The sequence below is a fragment of the Trachemys scripta genome, chromosome 14, assembly GCF_013100865.1.
Source record: "Trachemys scripta elegans isolate TJP31775 chromosome 14, CAS_Tse_1.0, whole genome shotgun sequence".
Classification (NCBI taxonomy): Eukaryota; Metazoa; Chordata; order Testudines; family Emydidae; genus Trachemys; species Trachemys scripta.
Genome location: NC_048311.1, coordinates 12,949,268 through 12,961,372, shown reverse-complemented (window position 1 = coordinate 12,961,372; position 12,105 = coordinate 12,949,268). Strand labels below are relative to the sequence as shown.

The 12,105-nt window shown below is 49.9% G+C and overlaps 1 protein-coding gene across 1 annotated transcript in view; it reads right to left on the bottom strand.

The window, feature by feature from the left end:
* Nucleotides 1–5,824: 5,824 nt before the first annotated feature.
* Nucleotides 5,825–12,105, bottom strand: part of CFAP52 (cilia and flagella associated protein 52) — a 36,277-nt gene continuing 29,996 nt past the window's right edge. The window contains exons 9-14 of the mRNA XM_034790468.1: nucleotides 11,292–11,440; nucleotides 10,465–10,610; nucleotides 8,443–8,594; nucleotides 7,879–7,981; nucleotides 7,471–7,582; nucleotides 5,825–6,494 (exon numbers count right to left, since the gene is read on the bottom strand). Of these exons, the coding sequence (XP_034646359.1) occupies nucleotides 6,319–6,494; nucleotides 7,471–7,582; nucleotides 7,879–7,981; nucleotides 8,443–8,594; nucleotides 10,465–10,610; nucleotides 11,292–11,440 (838 nt within the window). The 3' untranslated portion in view covers nucleotides 5,825–6,318. The remainder of the gene's footprint in view (nucleotides 6,495–7,470; nucleotides 7,583–7,878; nucleotides 7,982–8,442; nucleotides 8,595–10,464; nucleotides 10,611–11,291; nucleotides 11,441–12,105) is intronic.

Here is a 12,105-nt window from a genome sequence, read left to right as displayed (position 1 = left end):
ACATTTTGAGCAATGCGTTGAGTGGAACATGGATATCTAGACTGTGCATGAAAAACATTCTTGCCAGAGGGGACAGGCTCATAGTCTAGGCATCAGGTTTGAAATACGCAGACTCCCTGGAGCCCGGCAGGGTTAACTCAACCCTTCATACTGCTGAAGGAGGCAAAGGAGTTCCATGCAACTTGCTGTACTGGAGTCAGGGCTGGATTAACCTTTTCTGGGCCTCCAAGGGGGCAATGGGCCATGGCGCAGGGGGGGGCGGTCCCCGGAGCAAAGGGCCGGATGGGGGCACTGTTTAGAAACTAGCCTGCCCCGCCCTGCACTGCCAGTGCGCATTTCTCTCGGGGGTGGGCCCAGGCACCCCCCCACAATAGCCCCCCCATTGCCCAGCACCCCATCACCCACAGAACCACCACAACTGCACAGCGCCCCACAGACCCCCACTGCTCAGTGCCCCACCACATAGACCGCCCACACCTCTCTATGTCCAGCACTCCAAAACACACAAACCTTCCCCACTCCCCATTGTCCCCCGCCCTCTCACTACCCCGCACCCCCCTCAGAGGCCCCCCAGAGACCTACTCAGCACGCTCTGCCCCCCAGCTGCACTCACCGGCTGCGCTGAGAGGTGACCGTTGCTGCTGGGCTGAGCCTGCAGCATGGCTGGGGCCGGTCGGGGCGGGGTGGTGTGGGGGGGTGGGAATCACTCTGGCCTCTCGGGAGCAGTGAGATCAGCCAGGTCAGAGCAGGAGCGGATCCTGCCTGGGCCCGGCTCCCTCAGGACCTACTTGCCCCCTGGTGGGGCCCAGCTGAGCCCCCTGTGCTGCCATCCTCGCCCCCCACTGGCTGAGATCAGGCTGGCTTCTGCACCGGGCCCAGGTGGCTTGGCCCTGGGAAAGCAGACGGGCCCCACAGGTGGCAGGCAGCAGAGACTGCTTGGAGCTGGAGCTGGGCAGACTCCTGGGATGCAACCCCCAAATGTTCACCCACCCCCATGGCCAGCAGCCCTGTTCAACCTGTATGGTGGAGCCCAGCTGCTGGGTGATGAGCCCCCTAGAGGTGAGCGGGACCTGCTGGCTGGGAGCCGCTCACACAGCAAGGCCTGGGTGCTGGGCTGCCTTGGGCTGTAATGGGCCCCTTCCCAGTGTGGGCCTGGCCCCATGGCGCCATTGTAAACTCGGTACTGACTGGAGTCTTTTGAATGAGAAGACCGCAAACAATCTACATCCTGTCTACTCTATGGAGACATTAAGTGATCTCCAGCTTCTCCAGGGGTGGTTCGAGATGCAGGGGCCAGGGACCCACTCAGCAATGTACAAACTGGACCCGCAGTTGCAGGCTCTTGCCTCTGCAATCTGCTCCTGTGGGAAATGCCTGTAAGGGGAGCCTGCCCCAGTTACAATGCATGGTAAGATGCATCTCATTGCCTAGGCTTTTCATTAATTGCAGGCTCTCAAATCCCTCTCCTTTAACCCTGCGGCTTCCAGTGTGTTTGCTCTTACTCTGCATCTTCTAACAGTTGACAGGTAAAGCCTGTCATCATCTTTCTAGCCAGAGCCATTGAAGCCGCACCAGAGACCAGCCCCCCAGTCACCGCTGGGCAGGCCTGGGAATATCATGGCCTGAGGCATCAGAATAGGGTCCTCCCTTCCTCCCTCTGCTGTGCACAGCTGCCTGCCTCCAGGCCAAGCATGGTTGCGCTGCAGCAGAGGGTGAAGTGTATATTCTGCAAAAGCCCTTTGGGATCAATGGGGCTGTTGTTATTCAGCGCAGACAGGTGCCCCGGGTTGCTGAGGGTACGCTGAGAGGAGGCAGCAGCCGGGAAGTACGTTAAACATCCATATTCAGAAGCATTCGTATTAGGAATAGGACAATTCAGTAACAATCACTTGCCTTCTAAAAGCTCTGCTCTAAGAATTTTTTCGGCGCCGGTCTCTGGCCTGCGTTACACAGGTCAGACTAGATGATCACAGTGGTTCCTTCTGGCCCTGGAATCTATGAATTCTCTGTAAAGCACGTCTCTGATCCAAGCTCCTTGAATGAACTATACTAGACTTTAAAAACAAGCTTCCCTTCAAAGCTCTCCCAGGCCTGTGTCTCCGCGAGTATTTATCCTAATTGACAGATGGGGAAACAGAGGCAGAGATTCAGGGCCTGGTTCAGCTGGAGTAAATCAGTGACTTGCCCAGTATCACATTGTGTGTCACTGGCAGCGCTGGGAACCCAGGTCTATTGCCTTCTAGGCTGGCACCATAACCTCCAGGACAGTTATTTAACCACAGAGAGAGTCAGACATGACAGGGGACTGTCAGGATGCCACTCTTGGCTTTTCTAGCCATCATTAAAATAATTCACAATCGCCACCTTGGGCCTGAGGTCCCCTTACGCAGTGCAAAGGGGCTGAAACTCACATCCACTGTAAGGCCCCCTTCACACTGCCAGCGCAGCGTAAGGGGGGGCTTTAGTGTAACTGAGAATCAGGCTCACAGCACCATGCTATTTCTGCACCACCCAAAACCTTGTTTCCTGCTGATGATAGCAAAAGCAATTACCTTGCTAACCAGAAAGCATGTGTTAACCTGGCAAATAGGAAGTGGTTGTAAGGGAGGGATGGAATATGCATGCAGCGGCAGTTCTGTTCACAGACACCTTTTTGCTTCTGTTGATGTGACTGGGGAAACATTAGCTCCCTTTATCTCAGTGAGTAGAGGGGCACAGAAATGCTACAGCACGTTATGGTAATAGCACATTCATAATGGCTGAATTACAATGGGATTCTTATGTAAGAGTGTTATAGATCTCCATTATTAACAGCAGTGTTCTTCATGACTAACCCTAGCGTAGTGAATACATTCAGATCATGAAGTACAATCTGCCTGCTGCCAGGCAAATACATAATGGGGGGATTTGTGACTGCAGATCAGGTTTCCCAAACACAACCTGACTCCTGGTGGAAGAATTGCAATGGGTTTGCTCTGCATGTTGACTGCTCTGAGTTATTCATGTAGGTCAGATCAATTTGTAAAACTCAAGTGGCTCTCCTGGGACAGCTGGACATGATGGTGGGAGGCACGCTGCACTTAGAGCATCATGAGATGTGCTGGGAGGAGCAGGGCTGTGCTGGAGGAAGCAGGGCTGCTGAGATGTACTGGAGCACAACTTGAAAACTAGGTGAGTCTGCTAAGGCCTAGGGCCCCATTTTTTCCAAGAACTCAGAGTTCACACAGCTAGTACAATACCAGAGTCTAAATAACTGGACTGGAGCTAGCACCTAGGAACTACAGCATGGAGGGCAGAACCCTGAAGGCTCATCTACAGTCAGAGTCACAAAGGTGTGATGTTGCACCGCTGTATTTAAACCAGTGCAGCTGTGTGTATGGCCCCTCTACATTGGTTTAAAGACGGATTTTTTAACGGGGAAGCTAAGCACCTAGAGGAGAGGAAAGTGATCAGGAACAGTCAGCATGGATTTACCAAGGGCAAGTCATGTCTGACTAACCTAATTGCCTTCTATGAGGAGATAACTGGATCTGTGGATGAGGGGAAAGCAGTGGATGTGTTATTCGTTGACTTTAGCAAAGCTTTTGATACGGTCTCCCACAGTATTCTTGCCAGCAAGTTAAAGAAGTATGGGCTGGATGAATGGAATATAAGGTGGATAGAAAGCTGGCTAGATCGTCGGGCTCAACGGGTAGTGATCAACGGCTCCATGTCTAGTTGGCAGCCGGTTTCAAGCGGAGTGCCCCAAGGGTCGGTGCTGGGGCCGGTTTTGTTCAATATCTTCATTAATGATCTGGAGGATGGTGTGGACTGCACTCTCAGCAAGTTTGCAGATGACACTAAACTGGGAGGAGTGGTAGATACGCTGGAGGGTAGGGATAGGATACAGAGGGACCTAGACAAATTAGAGGATTGGGCCAAAAGAAACCTGATGAGGTTCAACAAGGACAAGTGCAGAATCCTGCACTTAGGATGGAAGAATCCCATTCACTGTTACAGACTAGGGACCGAATGGCTAGGAAGCAGTTCTGCAGAAAAGGACCTAGGGGTTACAGTGGACGAGAAGCTGGATATGAGTCAACAGTGTGCCCTTGTTGCCAAGAAGGCTAACGGCATTTTGGGCTGTATAAGTAGGGGCACTGCCAGCAGATCGAGGGAAGTGATCATACCCCTCTATTCGGCATTGGTGAGGCCTCATCTGGAGTACTGTGTCCAGTTTTGGGCCCCACACTACAAGAAGGATGTGGAAAAATTGGAAAGAGTCCAGCAGAGGGCAACAAAAATGATTAGGGGGCTGGAGCACATGAGTTATGAGGAGAGGCTGAGGGAACTGGGATTGTTTAGTCTGCAGAAGAGAAGAATGAGCGGGGATTTGATAGCTGCTTTCAACTACCTGAAAGGGGGTTCCAAAGAGGATCGATCTAGACTATTCTCAGTGATACCTGATGACAGAACAAGGAGTAATGGTCTCAAGTTGCAGTGGGGGAGGTTTAGGTTGAATATTAGAAAAAACTTTTTCACTAGGAGGGTGGTGAAGCACTGGAATGGGTTACCTAGGGAGGTGGTGGAATCTCCTTCCTTGGAGGTTTTTAAGGTCAGGCTTGACAAAGCCCTGGCTGGAATTATTTAGTTGGGAATTGGTCCTGCTTTGAGAGGGGGCTGAACTAGATGACCTCCTGAGGTCCCTTCCAACCCTGATATTCTATGATTCTATGAAGCCAATATCCAGTTTAGTTAAACAGGTGCAGCATCACAATGCAGGTTAGGTGTAGACCGTGCACTGTGTTCCCAGCTTTCAGTTCAGGTAATCACTGGTTAAAGAGACTGGCACTGAGCAGCCTTGCTTTACTTGCATTCTGTAAATAGAAGGAAACAGAGTCTAGCAGTTAGAGCACGCCTAGACCCAGACACCTACTTCCTTGGGGTCTAATCTGCATTTCTCCACTGATTCAGCGCATGACCCTAGCCAAGTCACTTCCCCATGCTATACCTCTGTCTCCCGCCTCTGTAAATGGGGCTACCTCATGGGGTGCTGACAGCCAGCTAGTGCTTGGGCAGTGCACGTGCCCTGAGAGCCTGAGGTGCAAGGTAATGTAGGAGTGCAATGCTACAGCTCCATACCCGAGGGCAAATGGACAGCTCCAGGGAGACAAGCCTTTCGCTCCTGGTTTGCTAGCTGAATTCCACCCCCTGGCATTAGAGGCCTGGGAGCTTCTGATGGATAGTGAGTGGCTCTGGGAAATGAGGCAAATGGGTCTCCCCACAATGCCTATTAGACAGGTGTGCACATGACAAAACGCTCACCCCAAAAGGCCCTAAGCATTCTCCTTACTTACTGACAGACGAGGCCAAACATTTGATAGGCTGAACTGCCATCACCTCTCCAGAGCTGATACCCATTATCAGGGCAGCACAGGGAAGCCTTCACTGCTACTGCCCATGCTGTTAATGCCCTGGAGGGAAGGACAGGACCTTCAGACTCCAGGCCTGCCAGCTCAGCAGTAAAGTAAAGCGTGGCTATCGCTGCAGAGCATCAAGCCTTGAGTCTGCAGAAATAGAAGAGGCAAAACTCAGCAGCTTAATCACATCCCACAAGATTCCAGCAAGAGCAGAGAAGACATTTAAGCAGGTGAGTTTCTATACCAAAAGGAGCTTGTGTTAGAGATTCAAAACCCCAGCATGTGCACGCACACCCACGCTGTCCAGGGACCCTCATCTAACTGTAGCACAAGTGACAACCGTTCTAGAAGATATCTGAAAATCAGGCCCCTTTGAGGGGTGTCAAGCTGGGCCCCCGAATAATAAGGCACCCCGAATCCTCACGCACCTTTGAAAATCTTGCTTTAAAATCTTAAATTGAGGAGCTCTGTAAGTTACATTTCGGAGTTGAAGCGGAAAAGGCATTTGCTTAGAACCAGAGGAATTAAAAATGAACACAGAAGAACGCATTTACAGGACAAGCGATTCACTGTGAAGGAGACAGACAGACCTAGAAAGGTGTTTGGACAGAAGATAGCAACAGAACACAAGCACTAATAGAACTGCCTGGGCCTGACTTTGAGCAGGAAGGAGCGCCCCCCCGCCCATCTTCAGTGGAGTCAATGGGAGCTGCAAGTGCTCAGCACCTGTGAAAGTCAGGCCCATCAGTCTTATCGGACACCAGAAACGATCTCTGAAGGGCCTGGTTATTTCATACTAGCTAATATAAAAACAACGTCTCCTCTATAGTAGGAATGTTTGCATCGTTTTAAGCGGTGTCAACTGTAAGATCAAAGCTTTCAGAACTGGCATATGGCCTTGCAGCTTCTGTGCCAGGTATCAGGAGGAGTGTGGGTATTTCCATCGCAGGATAGCACCATCCGCGCTCACGCTCACAATGTATTTGTTCCCAGGACAGATCCTGAGTCGGGTGATGCTGCCACTGTGACCCATGCCGACGTGAGTCACCTCACCCTCGTTATAGTCCCATACCTTCACCAGGTGATCGTCACCGCCTGCATGGGACACAAGGGAGGACAGATGGTTACATGGAGCCCTGGGGGCTTCTGAAAGAACCACTTGCTTTTTGTTCATGGTGAAAAGGCAGAGGAATGTCCTGGCTTTGGGATGGGAAAAGGGTGCGATACAAGGTCCTGAGCATTGTGGTTGCAAAGGACTTTTTTCCCACTAGAACCAGTGACTCTCTGTGTCTGGGATCAGCACAGTGCTTGGCATGGGCTCCTACACTGACTGAACCTGATAAGCTATATTCAGAGATACAGCCACCCAGCAAAACTACAAATCTTTAGCGAGAATTTTCTCTCAATGCTGATTTAACAGGTTAACTTAAGGGACCTGGTCCCAGTACATAAACTGCAACTTTCACCACATGCCTGTCCAATCACATGGCTCCACATGCCACTCCAGTGTCAGGCTCAGAGGATGTGTGAGAATGGCTAGCGATGAATGCACCAGTGCTTAATTCAGGTAGCTGTAGAACCAGCATGGGTCATCCTCCACTTTTAACCCTCCAGAGGGACTCCCACATTACCAGAGAGATTTCCAGGTTTCTGGAGAATGGATGCTCCAACAAGCCATGAAAGACCAAGGATCAAACTCATCCCTAGTGCAACTCCACTGAATTCAATGGCGTTTCACCACGGCTGAAAATAACTCCATACTTTCTCCATGACAGACTAGTTTTTAAGGACCTGATCCTGGGAAGTGCTGAGTGCCCTCATCTCCGAATGATTTCAGTGGGAGCTGAAGGTGCTCAGCGTGTTGCAGGATCAAGCCCATAGTATTTCCCTTCAGTGATTCCTTTTCTTTTCCTCTTGACATATTAGCAGGATCTCATTTTGTTCTTTCTTGCCCACTTTCCTAACCCCTCTGAGGTCCTTTGCATTATTTTTTTTGCCTCTCCTGGTGCTGACTTTTCCTCTGCTTCTCTGGGGGTTCTTTTCCATTGTTCCCCCCCCCAATCCTACTTGCCTGTAACAAAGTAAGTCCCATCTGATGTAATATCCATCCCATTGATGGAGCCAGTCAGGGAGCCTTCCAAATTTCTGATTGCAGAACCATCAAATACTTCCCAGTATCCAATCTAGAAACAAGATCAGAAATGAGAGATCACTTGTACAGCACTGGTGTGAAGATTTCCTTTGCTTCTGGAGGATAGTGTTAACCTGGACAGTGATGAACCTAAATCATACATTACTGAAGTGACAAATTCTCTCCCATATAACAACCGCCTTTCTATCATGGGAAAGCCCACACTGGCTTGATAAAGGCCTGTCATGATCAGATTGGAAGCTGAAATCCCTGACAGTGACAAGACTTGCTGTCCTGCCCCTTGAGGTTCTGAGCTACTTCAAGCTGACTTCCTAAAGTTGTGCTTACCTTTCTGTCTGTTCCACTGGTGATTATCTGGTACTCCTCTGGATGGTAACACACACACTGGAACAAGGTGTTGGCCAGGATCATCTGATTCCTCATAAAACGTCTGAAAAATACCCCCAAAGCAGCCTGAGTCAGAGTTTATCAAAACTCATCTCTCTCTTCCTAAGACAGCTTTACCTACTGTGGGTGTGAGGCATCTCCCCCAGGTGACACTCCATCACATACTGGTCTGGAGATAGGGTTTCATGAGGTACAGATAATGTGGAACTCATTTGATCAGGGGAACACCCTCCTACAGGCTATCCATGCTGTCTGTTCTCCCAAGCTGCGCCTCCTTGGCTGCCTCACAAAAGGCCTTATAAAGCAGGGACTGGGATCATAGTAGCAAAATCTTTCATTTCTGGACACCATGCTCAGGGGAACCTTGGCTGCCCAGGGCACCCTGTGTGTGGGGTGGCTCTGCCGAGAGCTTTACAAGCACACCCCATACCCCAAAACTGGCAAGGCCAGAGCCATGGCCTAGCTGAGAAGTGCTGTATTGCCGAGGAGGAATGATCTCCTTACACAATATCCCAGATGATGCACGTTCCATCGATGCTGGCTGTGACACACTCCCGGTTGTTCTTCTTAATCTTGATGCAAGACACAGCGGATATGTGTTCCTTCAGAACTTCCTCCAGTTTGCGAGTGTTCTGACCAATTTCCCACACCCTCACCTGCAAACCAGCCACAAACACCTTTGTAATGCATGCTCCTTACTGAGCTAAAGTGGAACCAAAAGGGATTCCTGAGCTCAGGGTTTCTCCTGCAGCATTTGATGGCATCTCCAGCACATGGAGCTGAGTGAGATGCTGCATTTCTTGCACTGCTTCCATTTCTCTGGGGATGAGTGAGGGCAGAAATACAGATCCCTGAACTCAGGACCAAATCCTGCTCCCATTGAGGTCTATGGCTAAACTCTGGTCTACTTCATTTTCACAAGGATTTGGCCTTAACAGAATTAAAATGTAGATTTAAAGTCAAGTTCACCACTCATGGAGCCACAACAGAGATTAATTTAGCCTCAAATGTACAGATAAAAGGATGCAGGATCAGGCCCTGTCTTGAGTACAGATTTTCTTCTAACACAGCTTTGGTCACTCTTGTTGCCACTCTAGGTTGCAGAGCTAATAATAGATTATAATTATAACCTTGACTTGTCTCCCTAATATCCTGGGATCAACACAGCTACAAAAACACTGCATCCAATAAGAGTCCTAGGAATTTAGGATGTTACTTACAGCTTGAGGATCCACATAAACGGGACTTTTTGCCCTGGGCTTTGGAGTTGGGAGAAAGAAAAGGAGGACGACGAAACGAACCTGCACTGCACAGATCAATCTGAACATGTTAAGCAGGCGAGGACTGGGACTGGATGTGATGAAGTGGGGGTTTTTCTAATCTTTTCGTGGTTTTCCAATGGTTTGCATGCAGAGGGAGTGGGACTCAGTATCCCTGGGTGTTACTGGTTTAACGAGGTGAGGGGAGAGGGAGTTTGTTGTTACAGAGGACCGGAGCGGGAACTTGGGACCCCAGCCGATGACCTGGAGGAGGGACACCCCAGCGACTGGTGACCTGATGACCCGGAGGCCCAGCTCAGGAGTCGCAGCTGGTTCTGGCCAGTGGGAGAACAATGGGCTACGACAAGAGGATCCCATGACCTAACCAGCCAGTTCCAGCCAGAGGAGGGCGGAGAGGAGAGGAGGCCCAGATGACCCTGTTTACCTGGAAAGAAGACAATGGACAGAGGCGGGGCTTGGGGCCTGTGATAGCAGATGCCCAGCTGGGAAGCAGGGGGGGCCCTGGGCTGGAGAAGGGGGGCAGGCAGAGCCCACCTGGATGCAGGCAGTCTGGGATATGCAGTGCTGAGGGAGGCCAGGCCTGAGGGTCAGAGAGTTTCCTGTGTTCAATGCTCAATGAACCCTCCTGTTTTACATTGGCTGAGAGTCATTCCGGTCTAGAGAACAGGGTTGCATCATTCTCTTCGGGGGGGTGGAGGCCCGGGGGTCCAGAGCGAGTGGACTCGCTGAGGGGGCCCACAGCAGAGACAGATGTGCTAAGGCTCAGAAAGGTGTGGTTCCAGGAGGTGGAGGGGCCAACCCCGAGAGAGAGTGGACCCCCGAGAAGGGCTGTCTCACTGAAAGGGGCACCCCCCACAGACCGCACAGGGCCACGATCTGTGAGTCCAAGACACTGGCAAAGCTGGGTTAGAAGGAAAATCTGTATTCAAGACAGGCTTGCAAACGATGACTGGTGCAGATGAACCAAATATAGGTGACAGGCAGACTGACAAATGGGATTAAGAGGCATGTTCAGCATTGGAAGGGTTTACTACGGCTGGCATGCCAGGAGTAATCAGAAGGTACGGCTCCATGTCACACTATGAGCAAGTGGGAAGATTTACTTACAGCAGACACTAACATTTTGGAACTGAGTCTTGTGCTTAAGTGAGCCAAGCAAAGATGATGCTCAGGTTCTGCCTAGGTGGTTACTAGTTAGAATGGCAACAGCAGAAGTCAGCCCTGAGAGATTTTAGGCGCATATTACCTGCCCTTCACCTCCTCCACTGATGATCCTTTTACAATCACTTGTTGCAGCGATAGCTGTCACGCCCATGCTATGGGCGTGGTCAATCACATACATGAGTCGGCCGGTCTCTGGTGTGAAGGCACGGATTTTCCCGTCATTCCAAGCTGATGCAATATGGAAACAGATCACCCAGAAGGTCACTTCCTTTATATTATTATTATTCTCCTCCCTATGCCCCTCCCCGATCTCTCCCTTCTTTTTAAAAAAAAAAAAACTCCTTCACAATGATGCCCCTATTAGCTATCAGCACATATGTAAAACCCACTGCCGAGTCTATGAACACAGAGCCATAGTCCTAACCCGCAGGGGAAGACTTCACTCCCTCTAGGTTTCTACCTAGGGAAGAATGTTTTGGTGATGATGGAGGCGAGCACGGTCACTCTCAACAGGGGGACTGCTGTAGCTCCACTGCTACCATGCAGCAGAAGGCAATGGCTAGGGGATATATGTAAAGATGCACCACACCCCTGCCCCACCTCAGCCCCAACCCATGACAGTGTGATGGGAACAACGTGACCCTGGACGCCATAATGTGCCGGAGTTTACACCCTCTATGTATGCTCCCCAAATCCTTCCCTCCTCACACACCATTTCCATGGTGCCTGGGGATTGGCAGCTGTGGAGCAGGGTTTACTGGGCTGATCATAAACAGAAACCTTTTGGTCACTGCAATTAGTTGAAACAATTCCAGGCTTTGGTCCTCCCCCATTCTATTAGAGCCTACTTCCTTAAAAGCAGGCAGCAATTTGAGACTGAATCTAAACACGGAGCTTGCCAATCATTACCTGAAATAATGCTCTTGCCGTCCCTCATGAAGTCTATAGCATGGCAGGTCATATTGGGGATCGTGATTCGTAAGAGCTCCTTGTTTTCTGGGGTGTGCCACACTCTGATGTCATTCTTGGAGCAGGTGGCAAACAAGTCAGAAGTTCCCCTGGGGAAGGCAGAGAAGCAGGCTACTGAAGGCCAGTGTTGGGGAACAGTTTCCTCATTGTCATCTCAACTCCCCCTCCATTGCTTCGCTATTTGACGTTACTAATGTTCAACTGTAGCCTTCCCAGTAGGGGACACCACAGTTAAGGCGGAAGGACCATTTTCATTTTTTACTCCTAACTTTCTGACAAGTTCACCTTTTGGGGTGAAACTTTCCAAGCCTGCTCTCACCTCAAAGATGATTTTATGGGAAGTTTAAAGTAAGCCCCACAGTTGTATTTCAAGGCTTTTGCTTTAAAATAGAATGTATGACTTTTTTGGCCCCCATATTCTAAAAAAAAAAGCTGGATGAAACTTCAGATGTTGTGCACAGCCAGCCCTACAAATAGAAAAAACAGTGGGGTTCGCACTGGCATTGTTTTTTGTTAAGTATTCCTTGCACAATACAGTCATGTAGTGTCATAGCTATGTATGTTGAGTATCTACGGAATGGTCAAATTTTAGACCCATAGCTTGCATAAAACACACTTTTGCAGCTCTAAAATGCTGCAGCTGGAAGTTTTCCTTTTTCTCCCTCCCAAAAACCCTAAACAAACAAAAAGGAAATGGCAAATTAAACACATGGACCATTGGCAGATGTAAATTGTCACTGAAGTCAATGAAGCT